Source organism: Eurytemora carolleeae, unplaced genomic scaffold, assembly GCF_000591075.1.
Source record: "Eurytemora carolleeae unplaced genomic scaffold, Eaff_2.0 scaffold1163, whole genome shotgun sequence".
Taxonomy (NCBI): Eukaryota; Metazoa; Arthropoda; class Copepoda; order Calanoida; family Temoridae; genus Eurytemora; species Eurytemora carolleeae.
In genome coordinates, this window is record NW_019397048.1 from 1 (window position 1) to 20,170 (window position 20,170).

At 31.8% G+C, this 20,170-nt stretch overlaps 2 protein-coding genes across 3 annotated transcripts; one reads left to right on the top strand and one right to left on the bottom strand.

Moving 5' to 3' along the window:
• Positions 1-624: 624 nt before the first annotated feature.
• On the top strand, positions 625-6,527 carry LOC111711412 (platelet-activating factor acetylhydrolase; the record flags this gene model as incomplete). The annotated part of the gene is given in 6 exon segments (XM_023485765.1): positions 625-716; positions 1,494-1,576; positions 1,997-2,066; positions 4,083-4,155; positions 4,790-4,859; positions 6,403-6,527. Coding segments are annotated over 6 exon segments (439 nt in total), but the record flags the coding sequence as incomplete, so codon positions are not given.
• A 700-nt stretch (positions 6,528-7,227) lies between these two features.
• LOC111711411 (WD repeat-containing protein 34) lies at positions 7,228-18,883 on the bottom strand. 2 transcript variants are annotated; one of them, XM_023485763.1, is made up of 15 exons: positions 17,250-18,883; positions 16,569-16,629; positions 15,930-16,019; positions 15,569-15,608; positions 15,138-15,238; positions 13,156-13,307; positions 12,879-12,958; positions 12,023-12,179; positions 11,527-11,616; positions 11,209-11,290; positions 10,689-10,813; positions 10,394-10,502; positions 9,715-9,781; positions 9,423-9,494; positions 7,228-7,384 (listed from the first exon to the last, which is right to left on the bottom strand). In XM_023485763.1, exons 1-15 carry the CDS (start codon positions 17,349-17,351, stop codon positions 7,267-7,269), a joined length of 1,446 nt encoding a protein of 481 aa, XP_023341531.1. In that variant the 5' UTR covers positions 17,352-18,883; the 3' UTR covers positions 7,228-7,266. The 2 variants fall into 2 exon arrangements, with proteins under 2 accessions (XP_023341531.1, XP_023341532.1); XM_023485764.1 differs by lacking the exon at positions 9,423-9,494.
• Positions 18,884-20,170: the final 1,287 nt, after the last annotated feature.

A 20,170-nucleotide genomic window follows, 5' to 3' on the forward strand; every position in this document is an offset into this window, starting at 1 on the left:
GGCTAGGGGGCCGAGCGTTGCTGTCGCATGTCTTACATTTAAAATCCATGTACAAAATTAATAGGAGGGCGGGTCCAAAATCTTTTGGATTATATTTATATATATTAATGTAAAAATGTCCAGAAATAGAAACTTAAATCACTAAATAGTGTCAAATATGTCAACGTGAGCCCTACTGAATAGTGAAAATTATTATTTTCGTGAATTATTTTATTATAACCACTGTAATTCATTAATTTTAAGAAGGAACACAATGTGAGATTTTGGTCTAAGTCACTATAAATAAACCCACTGTGAACAGCTGATATTGAAGAAAAAGTGTGCGCAACATTTACGATAACCCTAAAACCTAGAAGAAGATTGATTGATTATCTTAATTTATACACGTATATACAGCTGTATGATTAGTAAATCTCAACCAAGCTACTTAGACAGGGCGGACCTTGACAACATTTTATCCTATAGTTCATCCATGTTTGTGCGTCTCCAAAGTCTAAGTTTGTAAAAATGTTAAATTTGCGACACTCCCAAATGCTTCTGATTTAATTAAGTAGATTTTAGTTCAATCTGAACGCGGGGGGGGGGTGAAATTTTCGAAATATATTCCCCTAATACTGTGTTTAGGTTTAAGATAGGATTGGTGCTGGATGGCTGGTTGTTCCCTCTTAAAGAGGAAATTTTTAACCCAACTCAACCAATTGTTTTTATTAATACAGGCAATCCTTAATCTTAATATGATGCTTTATCGATAGGACTAAAGGCCGTTTGGACTAATGGACAATTGCACTAAAGTCAGCTGTTCACAAACCGGCTTTTAGTCCATTTGAACATTTGAGCTCTCGGCCCCCTAGCTTGTCCTTACATAATATAATTTTTGTGTAAAAATACATAAAACTTAATAGAATAGAGGGTAATTTAAAAATGGATTGACGGGATCCGCAACATTGTCGCTTCCTTCATCTGGATCCGAGGGGCAACAAATCCAAATAAAAAACCCGCAAAACTTACAGTTCGACCCATAAAGACGACTGGTCTATTCAATATTAAACAGTCCAATAGTCTAAATCAGAATTGAACACGGACCCATATCCTCTAAAAATTTGATTTTAAATCTTTGGTTAAACTAGTTTCTTAATAACAACATCAAATAATACGTGCATAAGATAGCTTAAAATGTCTTTTTAATTTCTGCAGTTTGTATGGGTTTTACTGTTTATTTTAAGTGTCAGGTAATGCGATATCATTGCTGATCATTAAATATTATATAAAGTTTTTGAAAAAAAAAATTTCGAAAAACAACCAGATCCATATTGATTTACAGGAATAATTAGGGATCCGGATCAGGATCAGCATCAGACAATTCTGTTCAAAATTGAAAACACCTAGTTTCTTTTTTAAAGATCAAAATTAAACGAACATTTAAGTTTTTTCTTAAAGCGTCGAAAGTCAATCTCTTCCCCCTTTAATTCATTATAAGATTATGGTTTGTAAAGAGAGTTTCCTGAACCGGAACAATATTAGTAAAATGAGAGAATTTCTAACTCATCCTGAGGACCGAAGAATGGTTTTTATCAAGGTAATTTTACCAAACATTTAGATAGTGATACTCCATGTCTTGACCACCATTTTTCGAAAATTTAAATTGTGTTTTCAATATTAGTGGAATTAAAAAAACGAAATTTATGTTCCTTAATTGTACAAATGTGTAATAAATAAGCTTCAAAGTTCTATTTATAAATTTAAGATTTAATGGTAAATTCGAACAAATTGCGAAGAACTGCCAATATTCAAGATTAAAGGGACTGTAGACGTAATTTTCTCTATTGAAGTAACTTACGGATTTACCCTGTAGAGAAATATATAATTAGTGTAAGCAAACTTCACTTTATCTTACTCAAATTTAGGTCTAAGTGTCCCATTGTGCATCTTAAATACTGTCTTTTTGATGATTGGAAAATAGTCTAAACTAATTTATATTTTAAATTTATTGTTTAAGGGATCTGTTCATCAAAATCATATAGATGCACCACTAATCTTCAAATCTGTCGCTGTAAAGAAGATTATTGGTGAGATCATAAGATTTAACGCAGCGCTGGAGTGTACTGTTGATGTGTTTTTTTGGCTGAATCGGGAAGAATAAATAATTTTTATGGGGAAAAATAAAATTTTTGTTATAAAATAATCAAAAAGTATGAAAAAACTTGCATTTTGATGTCCAATTTAAAAAAAAATACACCCCTAGAAGAGTGAGAATTATTCAAACAGGGAATACATTGGATAATTAGAGTAAAGTGCGTTATTTTGTTATATTACAAAAATTGGTGAAATCTTTCAACCCTAATATCATTGCAAGTATAGATGTTAACCTAACCAAAAACACTTCTTACTAAAATACTATTATCAGGTATGTGAATCTTTAGTCTCGAAGTTTTTATCTTCACTCAGTGTAACATTTACAGGACATTAAAAAACAAATATGCAAAACAATGCATTTTTGAAATATTAGGGTTAAGAAATGCGATTCAAGAGCTAAGCTTTGTATTGTTTGTTTTTAAAATATTTTTTTCCTCCGGTAGTTGCTCCATTTAGATCTTTAGTAGCTCCTAAAGTGTCAATGTTGTAAGTATTGCATATTAAAAGTTATGCATACTACAGAACTATTAAAATATTTTCGTAAATTGCGGTACTTTGTTAAACATGAAATTGTGGAATTTGGTTATAGTTTTACATGAATATGAAACAGCACAAAGGTTGGATTAAACCATCTGATATGGGATTTTCAAACCAAAAATGTCCGGTCTAGTTTGCCCAAATATTCTGTTGTGAGCAAGCTATTGGAAGCCACTGAAAAGGTTCTTAGGGTTGAAAATATATGTGCAAAGTCCTCTGCAAGAATTGGATTGTTTCCTTGGAAAGAGAAAGGTCCCAACATACTCAAGCTAATGCCAGGAACTGTTCTCAAGAGGACTGAACACCCTGAGCAGCTTGATCCTCCCCTCCCTGAAGAGTTTGAAGATCCTCCCCTCGCAGAGCAGCTTGATGATCCTCTCCTCGCAGAGCAGCTTGATGATCCTCTTCTTGTTGAGCAGCTTAATGATCCTCTTCTTGTTGAGCAGCTTGATGATCCTTTCCTTGCTAAACAGCTTGATGATCCTCCCTTCGCTGAGCAGCTTGATCATCTTCCCTTCGCTGAACAGCTTGATGATACCCTCAATATTAAGAGCAAGAAAGATTTATGCCGGAGAAAAGGTTTTATTGGTGGTAGGGGTTAGTTATTTCAAAGTCAAATGATTAAAATTTTTTCTAAAGTTCATTCTTGTCGTATTTGGCTGTTTATTTTTGTTCGTGTTTTTTTTTAAATGAAAATAATAAAAACGTTTTTTGTTAGGAATAGACTCATGAAAAATAGTGTTGTTATAAACATTTTAACTGTCCCAGCTTAAACAAGTGTAAAATGATTAAGTTTATCACTATAACCAAATACCGCAATGTATAACCAACCAAAGTGAAATACATGACCAAATACAGCAATTTGATATGCTTTAAAGCAACTTGTGTATCTGAAGCAATAATAAATTATTTAGAATTTTTGCTTCGATTTTTTACTCAAATATCTTAAAACTTTAGAATATATGTTTTTTTTTCAAACAATTTGTGTTAAATTAAAGTGAGCAGTAGGTATTTTTCCTGAAAATCTGAAAAGTTAAGTTTAACTATAACCAAATAAAACACTTAACAATAATAGTATAATTAGTATAATACTTTTATTAAGTCGACTTATCTAGGATTATAAATATTTTCTGAAATAGTCGTTTCAACCCCCACCCTTTCCCAGATAAATAATGAATAATTAGGAAAAAAATATTTATTTTTTGTTTGAAAAAGTGTTAATATGGTTGGTCAATTTGTGAATGATTTTTCCCCTTTTTTATCTTTAAAAAAATGTTCTCTTTCCTTTCAGAGAAATAACATGCATATTGCATAGCTGTTAAAAATTACTAAATCTTTAGCTTCTAATTAAAATTTCAACACCGACGACATTTTTCCCACTTTAATTTTAAGTTATGACTGTTTAAATTTAGGAATGCACTCTGAGACGGATGCAGGCGTAGTTCTAGATATTAACAACAAACTCATGATTCACTTTATAGCAAGGTAATCCACAGAAGTAATAGCTTAATACAAAGCATGCCCGATTCAGAACAGTACCTTTGTGTAAGTTATGATAAGGGAGATATCGTCATATTTATAAATAGGTTTTGAAACAAAATGAATTCAACCATTCCCAAAATCCTCAGTTTAATATTATTACAGACGGGAAAAAAGAAAACTTAATAAGTTTTCTCAGGTAAAGTATATAAAAAGGGTACCGCGGAGAAAAATATGCTTCTTTTGAAAATCTTAATTTTAGAGGATATTCATTTTGGAATTTTTTATTATTTTATTCCAATTTTATAAATAGTTTATTTTAATAATTTCTTAATTTTTAAAACATAAATGTTATTAATTGTTTTGTATCGTATTTATTCAGTTCTTGATTGTTAAGTAAATAACTCATTAGTTACTTCCTTTTATTTTTATAAGATTTTTCTTAATTTCTAATACTGAATATTTATTTAGTTTAATCTTATAACAGCTTAAAAAGTCATCATTTCCAAATGTGATTCTTTTAATTAGTTTCATATTAAGTATATATTTCATAAATACTAAGTTTTTACCTACATTTCCTAATTTGTATATTTTAATTTTGTTTTTAATAGTTAACAGTCCCTTAAAATGTTATTTTTAGTCGGTTGAACCTTGGAATAGATCCGTCATTAGAACTCTTCCTCACTCATCATGAATCTGTCATCATTGAGGTGGGTGTTGTCTCTTCCCCCTTTTATCAAGATTGCGTAAGTGTAACTTGCAACTGAATGAGTGCCCTGAACACAGAGATACATGTATCCGATTCGTTAAACATTTTCTAACTGTGATTTAGCTACGATTTCTCAGGCTAACTAGGCTAGTAAGTCACAGCTAAATCATAGTTAGAAAATGTTTAACAAATCGGACAATGGTTTCTCACACAGGATGAGACTTTAAAATGTATTCTGCCGGTTTCCTCATATTCACGATTCCCCGCAACTGTAAACTTTGTTTTCTTCAACAAATCATTACATAAGCCATTCAAAGACTATATTCAAGGCAGTGGATTTAATCTTACCTTGGGATCGTCATAATAGTCGAGTTTTTACTGTCATCCATTATATAGGTAACCCTGTATATCAGTTGTAAATTACAAAATCGTTGTTATTTCTCAAGTTAGAAAAAGACGACGTTCATTACACTGTTTCCGGTTCTCACTGTTGTAAAATACTGGGGGGTATACTAAGGATGGCCTAGAGGTCGGATTTTATGACTAGCGCGAAATACTTGAACTAAATACGAATAGTTAAAGAAGTAGCTCGAGAAGTAGTTCATCCAGACTTACTTAATCGTTTTATTTGATTCCAACCTTGGACACATTTCAATTAACATAACCTAAAGATTCAATTCAGTTCTCTTCATTGAATTTATGGATTAAAATTCTAAATCCTTCCATTTTCAATTGTAATGTATCACATAAAAAAGAATTGTCTAAAATGAAAAAAACTGTATAAATCTGACCTTTTTGACAAGGATTCTGGATTATGATTATTCTTGATGATTAACCCAAGATCTTTACTTCTAAAACCAGGTTGTCGTCTTCGAAATGCCGCAAATTACTTCAAAGATTAAGAATAATCTACATATCGACTTCCATCTGTCATATTTCGTGGGACACCACTTGTGCCTTCACTGCCTTCTTTGAAACATTATTTAATTATTATTTTCGTGAATATCCTGTAATCCCTGTACGCCTGTACGTATCACGTATCCTTAAGTTTCAATTTACATCGAGTGCATCCCTGTATCCTTTAGTTTCATATTTATCATCGAGTGCATCCCCGAAATTGTACTGGATAACGATAAAATATAAAAATAATGGAAACAATTTAAGATTTTTTAAAACTTTAATCGTGATTCCTGTTTTTTCTTAATTTTTTTAATTTTATACAGTGAAACCCTTAATAACGAATACACCGAAAGAATTTATCAAATGTCGTCTTCACAATTTTTCAATGAGTTTTATACTATATTACGTAAATTTCAGTATTTGCCAAAATAAATAAATAGCCATGAATATGCGGGAACAGTTCCATATAACAGTTCCATATAATCATTTCATTAAAAAACTAAATATCTGCAACATTCCATTATCAGAAAGTGGAGAATACGACATTTGATGAATTCTTTCAATGTATTCGTTATTAAGGGTTTCACTGTAAGTCTTAAAAAGATTCTTTAGTTTTTGAAAAATTATTTTATTTCTATTTTCAGGCAACTGACAAGGAAACAGATGTCGAGAAAACTGCAACTGCAGATCAATGATCACACGAAACATTCCTGGATCGTTTTCATACAACAAGACAGAATTTATACTTAATTTACAAAATTTTGTAAAATTTTTTTTTACTTTTTTGACAACAAAAGAAATTGAAATACCCAGTGCCTGTACCCTCTTCCCTCATCAAAAAGTATTATTTTAACATAATAACTATGCTTTGTGTTAGTAATCTCATCATGTATATTGTATATGGCCAAATATTTAGGACAATCTGAACAAGAAAACCTAATTCAAGTTTTCAAATTTAATAATTTGTTATGCTGTTATGTCTTGAATATTTTATTAGTTACATTTGTTATGTTTATTGTTTATCATATATTTAAATCCAAATCTAAATATTTAAATTATGTATTTGAAAAATGTCTGTTAGGGTGGATTTAATTTAAGGTCGGAATTAATAGAGAGAAGTTGTTGAACTAGGTATGCATAGTTAAACAGTTTCCTGCACTTTTAGATAAGTAGTGTACTCACAGGATTACATACCAAGGACGAGACTTTAGTTAGGATCTAAAATTCATTTGGTGTCATGATTTTAAGGTTTCATCCTTTGTGGGTAAACCTGTAGTTCAAATATCTACGACTTTTAACTATCCATTAGTTTCGATCTCTTAGCAAGCATTTGATTTGAAATGTTGATTTTTATTTTTATATTGTTTTTCGATTGTTATCCTATATATATCTATTCTACATTACACACCATGGATTAGAACTGTATATTTTCATGGATATTGGAGGTATCTATTCTACATTAAACACCATGGATTAGAACTATATATTTTCATGAATATTGGATGTGTCTATTCTACATTAAAGACCATGGATTGGAACTGTGCATTTTCATGGATATTGGAGGTTGAGAGGATTGGAGGTAGCCTCCAAACATATATTCTCCCAAACTTATCTCCAGCTGAGAGCCTAAAAAAAGTAGAATTAGTTTAAATTACATATTTCATGTTTAAAGCGACTGTAAACGTCACAAAGGTACACTTAAGAGCTTTGTCTGAATAAGTATACATTTTTTTATATTGAAACTGAGTGTTTTCATTTGTGTGTTCTTTACAAAATTGACTTGCATTTCTTTTTTTAGGAACAATTGCAAAATTAACTGAAATGATTACTTTTTAAGCCTGAGAAGCAACTGTTTTCTTCCACATAAATGATCAGATCAAGACTTCCAGGATATAAATTGGGTGTTAAAAAAAAACACTACTTTTTTCTTCCACAGGCTTAAATATTATACGATCACATAGAAATTAATAGCACTTAATGTCGCTGAGATTAACTACATGCTTAAAAGATTATCGGATTTGGTCAACACAGCTCTGAATACATGCTCTTTATCTCTGGGGATAAAACTGATTAGCCTAGCTGCAAAAAACATTAACAAAGCAGAAGGAAGTCCAGAACTTGCTGAAAATTGAAAAAATTTATTTAAAGGTGTTCGATATAAGCCTAAAAACAGTTGCAGGCGACCATTACTTAAAGCTGACAGGACCATATTTTATTGCAAGAAGGAATATGCCTTACTATACTATAGCTTATCCTAGAGTAAATTAACTCTATCAAGGTTCATGAGGGCTCAGCTTGTTAGCAGGACAAAACTTGTAAACAGCCACCACAGCCAGCCTCTTATACTGTCAGCAATAGTTAAAATTAATGTTTAGTTTATACCTGATAATAACCACAAAGTTAAATAATGTCCAGCCGATAATTGAGAAAATTTACCATGGCAAGAAAAAGAAAGTTGAGAAAATGTGAAAATCTCTATCATCTGAAGCAGTGTGACTGCACGGCGAGAATTTGAAATCCCAGCCCCAGTAGCCTAATCAAATCCTTACAGAGCATTTATTCGGAGCATGGTTGTTAAAATTCTATTTTGTAACCATGTAGTCCCAACGTCTTCAAGACACTGTGATATGAATTTCATTATGATCGGATAATAATTAAGCTTGTGAGAGAAAAAAGTGTGAATTTTTTTTTACAACCTTTAGTTGTGAATCAGGCATTCCCATTTTTTAACGGGACTGTTGTTGTAATTTCAACTGACCCGCCATTAAAAGAGAACAAGCGGAGATTTCTTGTTCATGCATTTATTTTTGATTTTTCTACATTGTAATTGTATTGAATAGTTGAAAAGAGGCTTATATTTATCACTTGGGTTAAGGGGCAAAATAGGGAATTTGTCTGCGGGAAGGGGGGGGGGGGGTTAAGTTTGTGGTTTTTGATGATCTTTTAAATAGAGATTTTTTTTGTCCCCAGGACATGATCGGGTTGTTACGATCAAATCTCGGAATTTTTTCTATTGCGAAAGTTTGGTGTTGTCTGGGTTTTTATATTGATCTACCAGGGGTTGTAATCTGGCAGCACATTCATCCATCCACGCTTCATTCATTCTGAGAAGAGGGTTGACAAGATTCCAGCTGCCTAAGATTCTTCTTAGGCCTGAGAATATAGAGTGCAGGAATCCTTCTGATATACTGGAATGAGGCCCGGGTGCCGTACTGATAGGAAACATCACACTCATTGCTCCCTAACATCTGTAAGCCCGGATTGGATACCCCCAGGTACCTATAGCTGGCAACCATAGACTCTCCCTGCTTGTCCACCATTCCTCTCTTCATCGTCATTCACTTGGATCAATCCCACTTGAAGCTTCTTTCTTGTTGAGTAGAAAGCACACACCCTTTCGCTGCGAGAGTTGTTGACAGCCGCCCCTCTGTCCTCCTACATCCGTCAGGTGGTCATAACTGCTAAACCAGATGTCGGCTTCAGATGTTTTTGAAACCACAGGTTTGTGTGGAGTACGGGAATCGAACCCGTGAACACCAGTCTGGACACCAATCCAGTTACTGGCTGTGGACAAGTGTGCTTAACTTCAGTGATCTAACGAGAACTGGTGTCACACACTCTCCACCCCACCCCATGATCTTGATCATTCTAATTTTGTGTTTACCTAAGTCCATCATTCTTTGAGAACTTAAGAACAGTCAGAGGTAGGTGTAGATTCCTTGCACTTACATTTATCCTAATGAAGTAGTTTAAAAATAACATTGAAATTCTAACAAAAATATTTTTTTAACAAATTTATTAGGATGTGAAATTTCCAATAATAATACTTATTTCTGTGGTGAGTGTAGTTTAAAAAAGGTTTTAAAGAAATTGATTAGAACATTATTATTTTTATACTTTCTGGATTTTGTATTTTTTAGATTTAACGCTCCCTACAGTGTATGGTAAATAATTACTTGTGTATTGCAGCAGATTTATTTTGCAGTACATCAAATATGTAAACAGCTCCAGTGCTTGCCACACCTTAAAAATAAAACCATAGATTAATAAACAATGAAAGATAAGACACTAGAGGTCGTTCTTAAGATTTAGGAGTTTTTTGTTCACAATAACTCTGAGGCAGAAGCCCAAAGGAGTACAGTGCATGCTCTCTCTCTCTGTCTTGTAATTAAACGCTGCCTGTGCAGAACATCTTTGGGCTTCTACCTCAGGGTTATTGTGAACGAAAAACCCATAAATCTTGAAATGACAACATCCAGTGTCCTATCTGTTATTGTTAATTAATCTATGGTTTTATTATTAACTAATCTATGAATAAAACGATCTAGACCAAGTTCATTACTATTAATTTATTAGAAGAAAGTATTTTTTCAGGAAAGAAAGGTTTTTCTAGGAGAAATCAATCCTATAAAACATTTAATAAGTTTTCTCCTGCATTTTCCGGTGTGGTTAATCTGGAAGAAAAAGGCCCTGTGACTGGATTTAATGAATTGTTGAAAAGTTGCCAAACTCTACCCACCATTTCTTCAGTGCTGTCAGCATCAATTCTGTACAAACCAATTTGAAGTTCAATAACTTCAATAACTTCTAGCATTTTAATTTGGTGTGCCTGGTAATATTAAATTGGTTTCCAACCTATAACTCCGGGCTTAATTGAGGACCAATCACAGTAGTTAGGAGGGGTGTCCATCTGGTAGGAAATTACAGGCATCGTTGGTTGCACCATTGAGATAATATTCAAAATCTATTAAAATATTTCTTCAGGTTAACATATACCTAGGTGACCATGGATTTTGAATCCATTTCAATGTGAAGGAAAGAATAGGCCAATTAAACATAAGATATATTTTTGTTGTTTTTTCTTGAAATTTTGTTGACAGAAAAATATTTAAGACTCTACTTAAGCTTGATAATTTTTAATATCTTTTACCCCGTCCTGTGCTGTAGTTGCAAATATGCTTCCATCTATAGGACTAACTGCAATACAGTTGATTGGAGCTGTATGCAGAGGGTAGACTAGGGCTACAGGATCATACAGTTCCTCATCACCACCATCTAAATAATATGGCAGGGTATATTTTCTCAGAAAATGGTTGCCCCCCTTCACCTCTGAAATATTGATAAATGGTTTATTCAAGCAAAATTTTCAGCTTTTAATTATAATAATAGCTGTTTATCTTCAGATGTAGATCATTATTTTCTTTGATTTGCAAATAAGTCTTTATTAATTATTTTTGAAATTTCTGTCTGAAAGCATTTAATGTGAGAAAAATAAAACCAAAGTAATTTTCAGGTCATTACAAGGAATAAAATCAATATTACTTAAAATAATCTGTTTTTACCATTTTGTGTTATTGATCAAATTGATTCATATGTTCACATGAAAATGTAAAAAAAAACATTTTGCTATACTTTTAGAAATAATGTAGAAAAATAATAATACATCTTACCAGTTAGTATGAGTTCTGATTCTATATCAGCTAGAACCACAGCACCAGATTCAGTTCCAATAATTGCTCGGTCAGGTTCATCCTTGGCAGGGGTATTTTATTTTTTCTTTAGTATTAAACTCCCCTCATTTGGTTTGAAATTTCCCAAGAGTATTATAACTTTATTTTAAAGTTATTTTCAATTAATACATCTGAACTGAAGCTTTTTTTTTATTGCTGCCTGAGTTTAAGATTGTTGTTTTTAGTTATTATTTAAAAGTGTCAAATATTTATTTATTGGGATTCATTTTGTATTGTTTATAAAGTTTTTTTTTTTACCTGGCTGAAAGATGCATGCCTAACTCCAACTTCTCCACTTCTTAAAGATTTGAACTGCTTGGGCATGTGCTTTGAAGAAACTTTAAATGTCTAGAATGGAAGAAAAGTTCTAATTTTACTTTTAATAGCTAGCTGTAACTTGATGATGTTTATTCTTAGGAAGTTTATATGTTGAAAATAATGATAAAAATCAAAATTTAAATATTCTAAAATCAATTTCCGTATTTACAAGCAACCAATTAGAATAGCTGACTATGACTGTTTTTCTTTCAAATATTATTTTTTTAAATAAGTATAAAAACATGTCAATTCATAATAAACATTTCTTAAAAAATAACTAACAAACATTACAATGGAATAGACATCAATGATGACGCGAGATTTACCATGACACAAAGAATTTTTCAAACTCAATGAATTTTATAAAGTAAAGTAATACAAACTGAAAAGTTATCTATCATGTCTTACACAATTCATTCATTACTGCTAAACCTACCTTTGTTAGGCTAAGAGTGTATTTTTTAGTGTCCAGAATCCAAAGTCTGAGTATCCCGTTAGAATGGCAAGCTAGAAGATTTACCCTACTCATCCATAGTAATGATACCACTGGAGCATGGCTCTCAACCTGCCCAATACTCAACTCATTCTCTCCTCTTAACAAAGATTTTTTTTTTTCATTATTATTATATCTTATTGAATTGGACTTCAAGAGGTAAGTTATTCCCCTCCCTTCAATTTTCCCAAATTCAGCAATAATTCCATTAAAAAGATAAATTGGACTTCAAGAGGTAAGTTATTCCCCTCCCTTCAATTTTTCCAAATTCAGCAATAATTCCATTAAAAAGATTATTTTCCCTCTGCATAAATTTTCCTTATAGAAAAGGGAAAATGTGATTTTTTAAGATCCAGGAGTATATTTATTCTTCAAGAAAATATATTTATGGTTTAATTAAGTTTAAATGGCAACATCTCATTTCAACCTCCACTATGTAAATAGTGACTAGTGTTTTTATTATTTTAAATAGTATTCTTTAATGCACAGATCAATCTCTGTTACTATATACAGTATTTATATACGTACAATATAAAGGGGAGCATTATAGAAATGTAAATGTTCTAGATGCACTAGGAAGGACGTACAAAAGTGACATGCATACATCCTTGCCTTATAAAAAACACCCCAAACTAGAAAGATTTAATTATCTCAGTCACAGGACAAACTAGGGGCAAGTGGCAAAATTACTTATTAAATTAAGTTCTCTGAATGAGATATAGAAAAAAAGCCAATCATAGAGCAGAAATAACAATCCAGGGATTGGGAAACAGTGGAGTAATTACTAGATAATGTTTACCTGTCCATTTTGAAGAGTAAAATTTCTCCTGTAACAGTACCAGCTGCTAAAAGCTGAGGGTCAGATGGGTGAGCTGCTACCTATATCAAAATCAATTTCTAAAATTTAGAATTTTGGTAAAATTCTGAACATCTATTCAATATTTTTTAATTGATTAACAAGTTTTATAAAATTGAAGCCTTTTTTGGAGAACTACAGCCTATCAAACTTGTTTCAGCTTCTTTTGATTAAAACAGGTTAAACACGGTAGCAAATTAAATGTTTCCATTTATTTCACCTGAGAAATGCAAGATGGTAGATTGAACCTTTGCTGAGGTTTTCCCCCAACAATAGTTCCAGATCTATCTACTCGATAGATATTCAGATCTGGTAGATGTGTACACCACTCTACATGCTCTCCACCAGATAGACCAACTACTAGATTACCCCCTGAATATATAGATCAGAGCTGGGAACTTTTGAATGGTGGATATCGGGATTAATGCTTAATCCGCTCTTTTCTTGCAAGATTATCTTAAAAGTGTATGAAAAACGATAAAATTCAAATTAATATTTAATCATCTGAGAAACTGTAGCAGCCAATCAGAGAAAAGCGGGCAACCAATGAGAGAACAAAAATATTTTCATTGGAGAAAACAATTAACTGATATCCAAGGAGAGAGAAAAAGAGTGGATTAGGACAAAAATGAAAATTTTCCACAGTGGATATTCGGATCAAGAAGTCAGGATTAAAGTTTATCCATTCTAAAGTTCCCAGCTCAGGTCAAAGATATATCTTTAAACTAAGGTTCTCTTTCTCATAGTAATCTTAGCTTTTTGTTGTCCATAAATCTGTAAGCCATTCATTTTAGTGCAATTTAAAAGAATAAAACTAAAAATATGCATATTTTCTTGTTCATTGGTTGGTAAAAATTCAAGAAACACATTTTGATGATTGGGTACTTCATACTTGCCTTACTATTAATTATAATTAATTGTGTTATACGAATATATGCTTGTAGTTTAACTCTTTAGAAATGGTCAATTATAGTTTGACCATTACATTACACTAAGGATGTGCACATTTTATGTAAGTTGTCATATTTACGTTATTTACATATATTTGGTTGAATTCTCCGGCAAAATTTCATTGAGAAGATAATCTTTAGCAAATAAACCTCATTCACAAATTCAGGAGAAATTTGCAATTTTCAATTTCGGCTCACCCTATTAGTTTTTTCATTTCAATGTTTTGGGGCACCTTGTCAGTTCAATTCTTTTTCCTGTTCAAAAATGTTGTGGGAATTTTGATATTCCTGAAATATGTTCAGTTGCACCAAACCAGTCTTAGATGCAACTGTGAATAGAGAACTGAATTTACCCACCCTGTAAATTCCTAGGAGTAGGTCAAGCCATTAATCTGGAATCATGTTTTATACCGCAGATTGAGATAAACTGTAAATTGCAATAGTCTATTGAATTTAACATTTTATTCATTTCAGTAGAAAGATGGATGTCATGAAAGAAGAAACTTTGACCAACTAGAAATACATGAATCGCAATTATTGCAGGACGCACAGGAAAGCTAAACATACACCCTTGATTAGTTGCGTCGTCAGTATTTTGTTTGTTTTGATAGTTCAATATTTATTTGATGACTGATAAAAGTATAGATCCAGGCGTGTCGCCATAAATAGTTAATTATAAAGTAGACTTACTGTATCCAGTTCAGCATATGTTACATCAAAGAGGCATGTCGCCATTTATTAAATTAAGCGTGGGTGTGTTGTCAGAAATGTCTGATTAAATTAAGGGATATCTCTCTTCTTTGTGTGTCTCCTTTGTAGGTCTCCTTGGTTATCTTGGTCTCTTTGATTGCCTTGGTCCCCATGGCTGCCTGGGACACCTTGGTCACTTTGGTGGCCATAATCTTCTTTGACTGTTAACTATTTAATATTTTCAAAAGAGTTTGGTTTGGACCTTGTGTTTTGCGGCTTCAGCATTTTCTACTAGGTTAACTATAGTAGCCACCTTGCTTCCAAATGTCCCGGTTTGCTGTATGTTGTATTAACAGTAACATGCCGAAATATATGTCCTTCAGTTAAATTGATTTGATCTTATGTAGAAAAGTAGAACAGATGAGCATAAACTTGAGCATAGTGCATGAAACTGGTCATGTCCCTGTCAGTCTTAACCTTACAATTTACTCTCTCATTCCAACCTTCTTGGTATCTTTCATTTTTTGCAAAAATTAGCTTAATTTTTTTGTAGAAAAAATACCTGTATTATTCCAATCTATATCACTGATACTAAGACCATCAACAACTTCTATAGTATTTACAAGAGTAACATCATTTTCCTCTTCATCCTCATCTCCATAGCTAATGCCAAACATTTAATTATAATGAGAGGTTTCTTTTTGTCCTCAATATTGGAATTATTCTGCTTAATTTTCAATTCAAAATTTTAATATTTCCCTTCAACTTAAGTTACAGTTGATGAGTCAAACATTATTTGAAACAGTTCAATTGTGAGTCTTTTCTTTGGCAATTTTATATTCAATCTAAGAATTTCAGCGAATATTATATAATTATTTGCTCCCTCTGTTTTCTGAAAACATAACGTGCCATGTTTATTTTGTGCACTCTTAAATTTTCCCAAATTAAAGAATCTGTTTAAGTATCAAAGTTATAAATCTGTTTTGGCAATTCCTCATAATGGTATCAAATGCTCTACTTGTTGCAATCAAATCTGAAACAAGAGTTTTAAATATGGTATTATTTTAAAATATTATTAGTTTCATGAAATAAAGCATATAAGAGGTAATTCATAATATTTAAGGTTATCTGAAAAAATGGAAGTTTTTGCTGAATGCTGCTGATACCATTTTGTAAGAAGAAAAAATTAGACCTAGCTAAACAATTGTCAGGATTTCAAACTTTTTTGACATTAAAGATTTTGTTTGACATGTCTAACGTGGTAGCCTCTATTAGAGATAAGGTTATCACATCTGCATCCTAGGTTTCTCTAAATTTTAAATGTTTATTAAATTGTAACATGTATAATTTTTACCTAACTCCTCCTCTATGAGTAAAGCAGCTTTATTTACAAATTCTGCCAATGCATCCATATCTAATGTGTCAGGAGATGCAGTCTCTTCAACTAAATAGACAATAATGAAAATGATAGTAATTCCTACGGAAGTTGGGTCAATTATTTTCAAAGATTTAGAAGGGGAAAATAGAACTTTTCACATCAACTGGCTAATTCCCCCTTCCCTTTTTTGGAAACCGTTTTACCAAAATACCAATTTTTTTCCTTTAAAGTCCCTTATCATTATTTTACTACTGACGGATTAAAATTATTTTGAAAAGGGTAGAGGGGAAAGGACACTTTTTATATTCTAAAATATGCACCATTGTCCACAGTAATCTATGCATGCATGCACATCTTTACACAACGTTTAAGACTTGACTTACTTTAAATTGTTGCCAGGCATTTGTTCCTGTGTTTGACTTATGTTTTTTGTAGTGCAGAAAATGAATATTTTAAAGCTGAAAAGATACTTGATTTTAACAGGAACCAATTTGGAAATATTCTTGTTAATGTCAGGCCAGAACTTGCATCTTAGACACATTGATCTAGCTTCGTAGACGGGGATTATTTATTTTGTGTACCGTCCTGTTTTACCGTCTAAAAAAGGCTGTCTACCTGTAATTGTTTGAACTTCAATACTGGCGAATTCGGTAGACTGACTTTCTTGATCTTGTACCTAATCAAATATTTATTAAAATTATAAAATTACTAACTTGGGAACCCAGCTTTGCCTGGAAACTAAGTTTTCTTTATAAATGTCATCCTAAATAGATTAGACTCTTTAAAGCAAGCTATAACATTTTCCCATAGTTCTACCAAGACCCCCCTTCAAAATTTGAGGCAAATTGGTCAAGGGGTTAATGAGTTATGATCGGACATACAAACAGAGATTACTACTTTATATTTATTTTTGTCTACAATAGTGTTTCTTGAAATAATATTGCTATTCATAATTTGAATATTTTCTTATCCTCATGATTTCTAGAAATGAATTTTTAAACAAAATTGAATCTGTCTCTGACCCGTGATTATACTAATTGAGTTTAGGTTAGATTAGAACAAATTGATACTTAATAGTCACTGCATTGTAGTTGCCTTATTTCAGATGGAGGGGGGAATAAGGTCCAAGGCACATTTACCATAATAAAAAATCTCTATGGTTAGAGAAAGGTTAAATTGTGTCAATTGTTAATGAATTTTTATCAAATATATTTGTAAGACACTTCTTTTGTCATATTTATTTAGGAGGGTTTGGCCTAGTGTGTTACAGCTACAGATAAAAATCTTGCTGCTCACCTTACATTCATCTGTCTGTATCTCCTGTTCAGCAACAGATAACTCCTGTTTCCAGGACGAGGGGAAATCAGCATCAGACTCTGCTGTTCTATCCTCAAACATTCTTCTGTATGAATCATTGTGATTAAAAACAGCCCAGCCTTACTTCTATTACCCTGCCCAGGAAAATTTAGACGTTTGTTAACAATCTTTGTTATTGTTTTCAGCGTTTCTAAGACGAAACAGATAAATGTGTACAAACCCCTACATTTAAACACACATTGGACAAACTACATTTGGAATGGTTTTGGACAAACCTTGAAATTTTAGCTAATTTTTTAGCACTATTGTTGATGTAGACCGGATTTAGTAGCAGTCTCGTATGAAATGGTCTTTTTATCAGTTTAAAGGGACTGTAAGTGTAATTTTAAGAGAGAAAACTCCTATTTACCCTTTAAATCTTTGGCGTATCACCGATGACATAGAACTCGGCGTATTTCTCTCAAAACTGGCTTTTAAATTGCCGACAAACTGGATCCGAGTGTGAGTTACAGTTTGAACTCAACGCAGCTGACATTTCATATATTCATTGGAAATCTGAATCAATCAAAGTCCAACGCGGTTATCATTTGATTTTCTAATTACTAAACAGTCCCTTGAAAGAAATAATTACCAGAAAACAGTATTGTCATCTTCTTTCTAATTCTTTAATCCTTAAATTTTTTATAATTTGCAACTTAAATTCTTTTTTAAACTCTGCCCTGATATCGGAACTATTGTGAGGATACTGTCAGGCTTGAATGCTTGATATCGAATTCCAATGTGAGCAATTTTAAATTTGAGAATCAATGCTTGATCCTTCAACTAAATTTATCCCTTCAGGGTATGATCAACACGCGGGATATTGATTTTAATAAATCCATTGATCTGAATAAGATGGAGATCAATTCTTGATCCCCAGATATAACAGAAAAGGTCTTGACTTACCAAATTAAGAATTAAACAAGTAAGAACAATTACAAATTATAACATTCCTTTAAAGAAATATGAAGACGTCAGTCATTTCTATGTTTGCTGGTCCCTAGTGTAATAGAGATCTGTATAATGCCAAAGTTTAGACTAACTACTATATCAGAATACATATCTGTTTATTGCCAGAGTTTAAACTAACTACTATATCAGAATACATATCTGTATAATGCCAGAGTCTAAACTAACTACTATATCAGAATACATATCTGTATAATGTCAAAGTTTAAACTAACTACTTTATTAGAATACATATCTGTATAATGCTAAAGACTAAACTAACTACTATATTAGAATACATATCTGTATAATGTCAAAGTTTAAACTATCTACTATATCAGAATGCATATCTGTATAATGCCAGAGTTTAAACTAACTACTATATCAGAATACATATCTGTATAATGCCAGAGTTTAGACTAACTACTATATCAGAATACATATCTGTATATTGCTAGAGTTTAAACTAGCAACTATATTAGAATGTATAAAAAGAAAGCAAGCGCGACCAAATTTCCGAAAGCATAAATATTTTGGTTTGATCTATCTACCTATCGGATATACCTATCCATCTATCTTTCTGTTTGTATAACTAACTTTCTGTTTGTGTAACTATCTCCCTCTATATTTATACATTTTGTGTATCTATCTATATATCTATATATCGATCTTTTTGATCTTTTTAGATGTCTTATCGACCTAATTATTTATCTATATATCTGGCTTTATATCTATTTTTCTTTTCTATCTGTTAAAACGTTCTATACCTGGAGCTTTCTATGGTTTGCCCCAGGTTAAGGTAGAAATGTAAACAGCTTTCTCTGCATTTTTAATTCACTACCTCCTTCTTTATAGTAGAAACTTTCCTCTACAATATAAAGCTTCACTCAGAAATGGTAAAAATATATATTTATTACCTCCTATTTGTACTTTTTATAATCTTTATATATATATATATATATATATAGTAGTAAACTTTGTATGTGTTTGTTTCTTTGAATATCTGATCATAACTCATGAACACCTGGACTGATTTGCCTCAAATCTTGATCAGTAAAACCAAGGTTTCGAAGTTCTAATTGTTTAGAAGGTTGACTTTAATAGGGATAAATCAATTTTTTGTCAAATCTAGGCTTCATAGCTAGTTCTATTACTTATGATCGCACTCAAAAATGATAAATATATTTTCATTTCTTAATTTACCGCCTCATCATCTATATACTACTAATCTACATCATAAAAATGTAATAACAAATCAACATAAAAACGTAAAAGCCTAAAAACTTAAAAACATTACGACATGAAAATGTCGTCTGTATAAATATCTACTCAAAAAGATCATATTCTTTTTCTTTTTACCCCCATTTTCATATTCTAAAGAGTATCTTATACTATCTACGTCGTAGAATTCTTTTTCTAAAGTCTACTATTTTACTCAAAAAATGGTAATTTTTCAATAGATTATCTACAATGTACATCAAGTTTTAGAAATTTTGCTCTGTAATCTTCACTTTTTTCAAAAATGGTATAATGTACATCTTTAATCTTCAAAAGGTGGCTTCAAAGTAGAAACATTCCTTTATAATCCTAAATTCTAATCAAAAATAGAAAATCCAAATATTTTCATTTTTTTCATTTTTTTGCAACAGGTCACAGCAGGAGATTTCAGAAACCACTTAAGGAAATATTTTGTCTTCTTCTTCACATTTTTGGTTGCCGTAACATTTTTTTTTGTGTTTCACTCTTGATGAAAAAAGGACTCTTCTAATTTCAGTCCATTCTAGAAAAAAGAAAAGGTCAAATACATGCAAAATTACTGGTATGACTTTGTGACCTTTGTTCCCCATCTAATTTTGTTTTTACGAGTCTGAGAAACGCATTTCAAATTGGTTGCTTAGTACGTTACGTATTTA

Bases quoted from the DNA above. Each gene is read 5' to 3' on its own strand.
- LOC111711411 (XM_023485763.1), bottom strand. From the start codon at position 17,351: ATGTTTGAGGATAGAACAGCAGAGTCTGATGCTGATTTCCCCTCGTCC. The intron at 10,814-11,208 runs GTAAGATGTATT...CATATTATTTAG, and splicing joins ATCAGAACTCATACTAACTG to ATGGTGGTGATGAGGAACTG. The intron at 9,782-10,393 runs GTTGGAAACCAA...TTTATTTTTAAG, and splicing joins AATTAAGCCCGGAGTTATAG to GTGTGGCAAGCACTGGAGCT.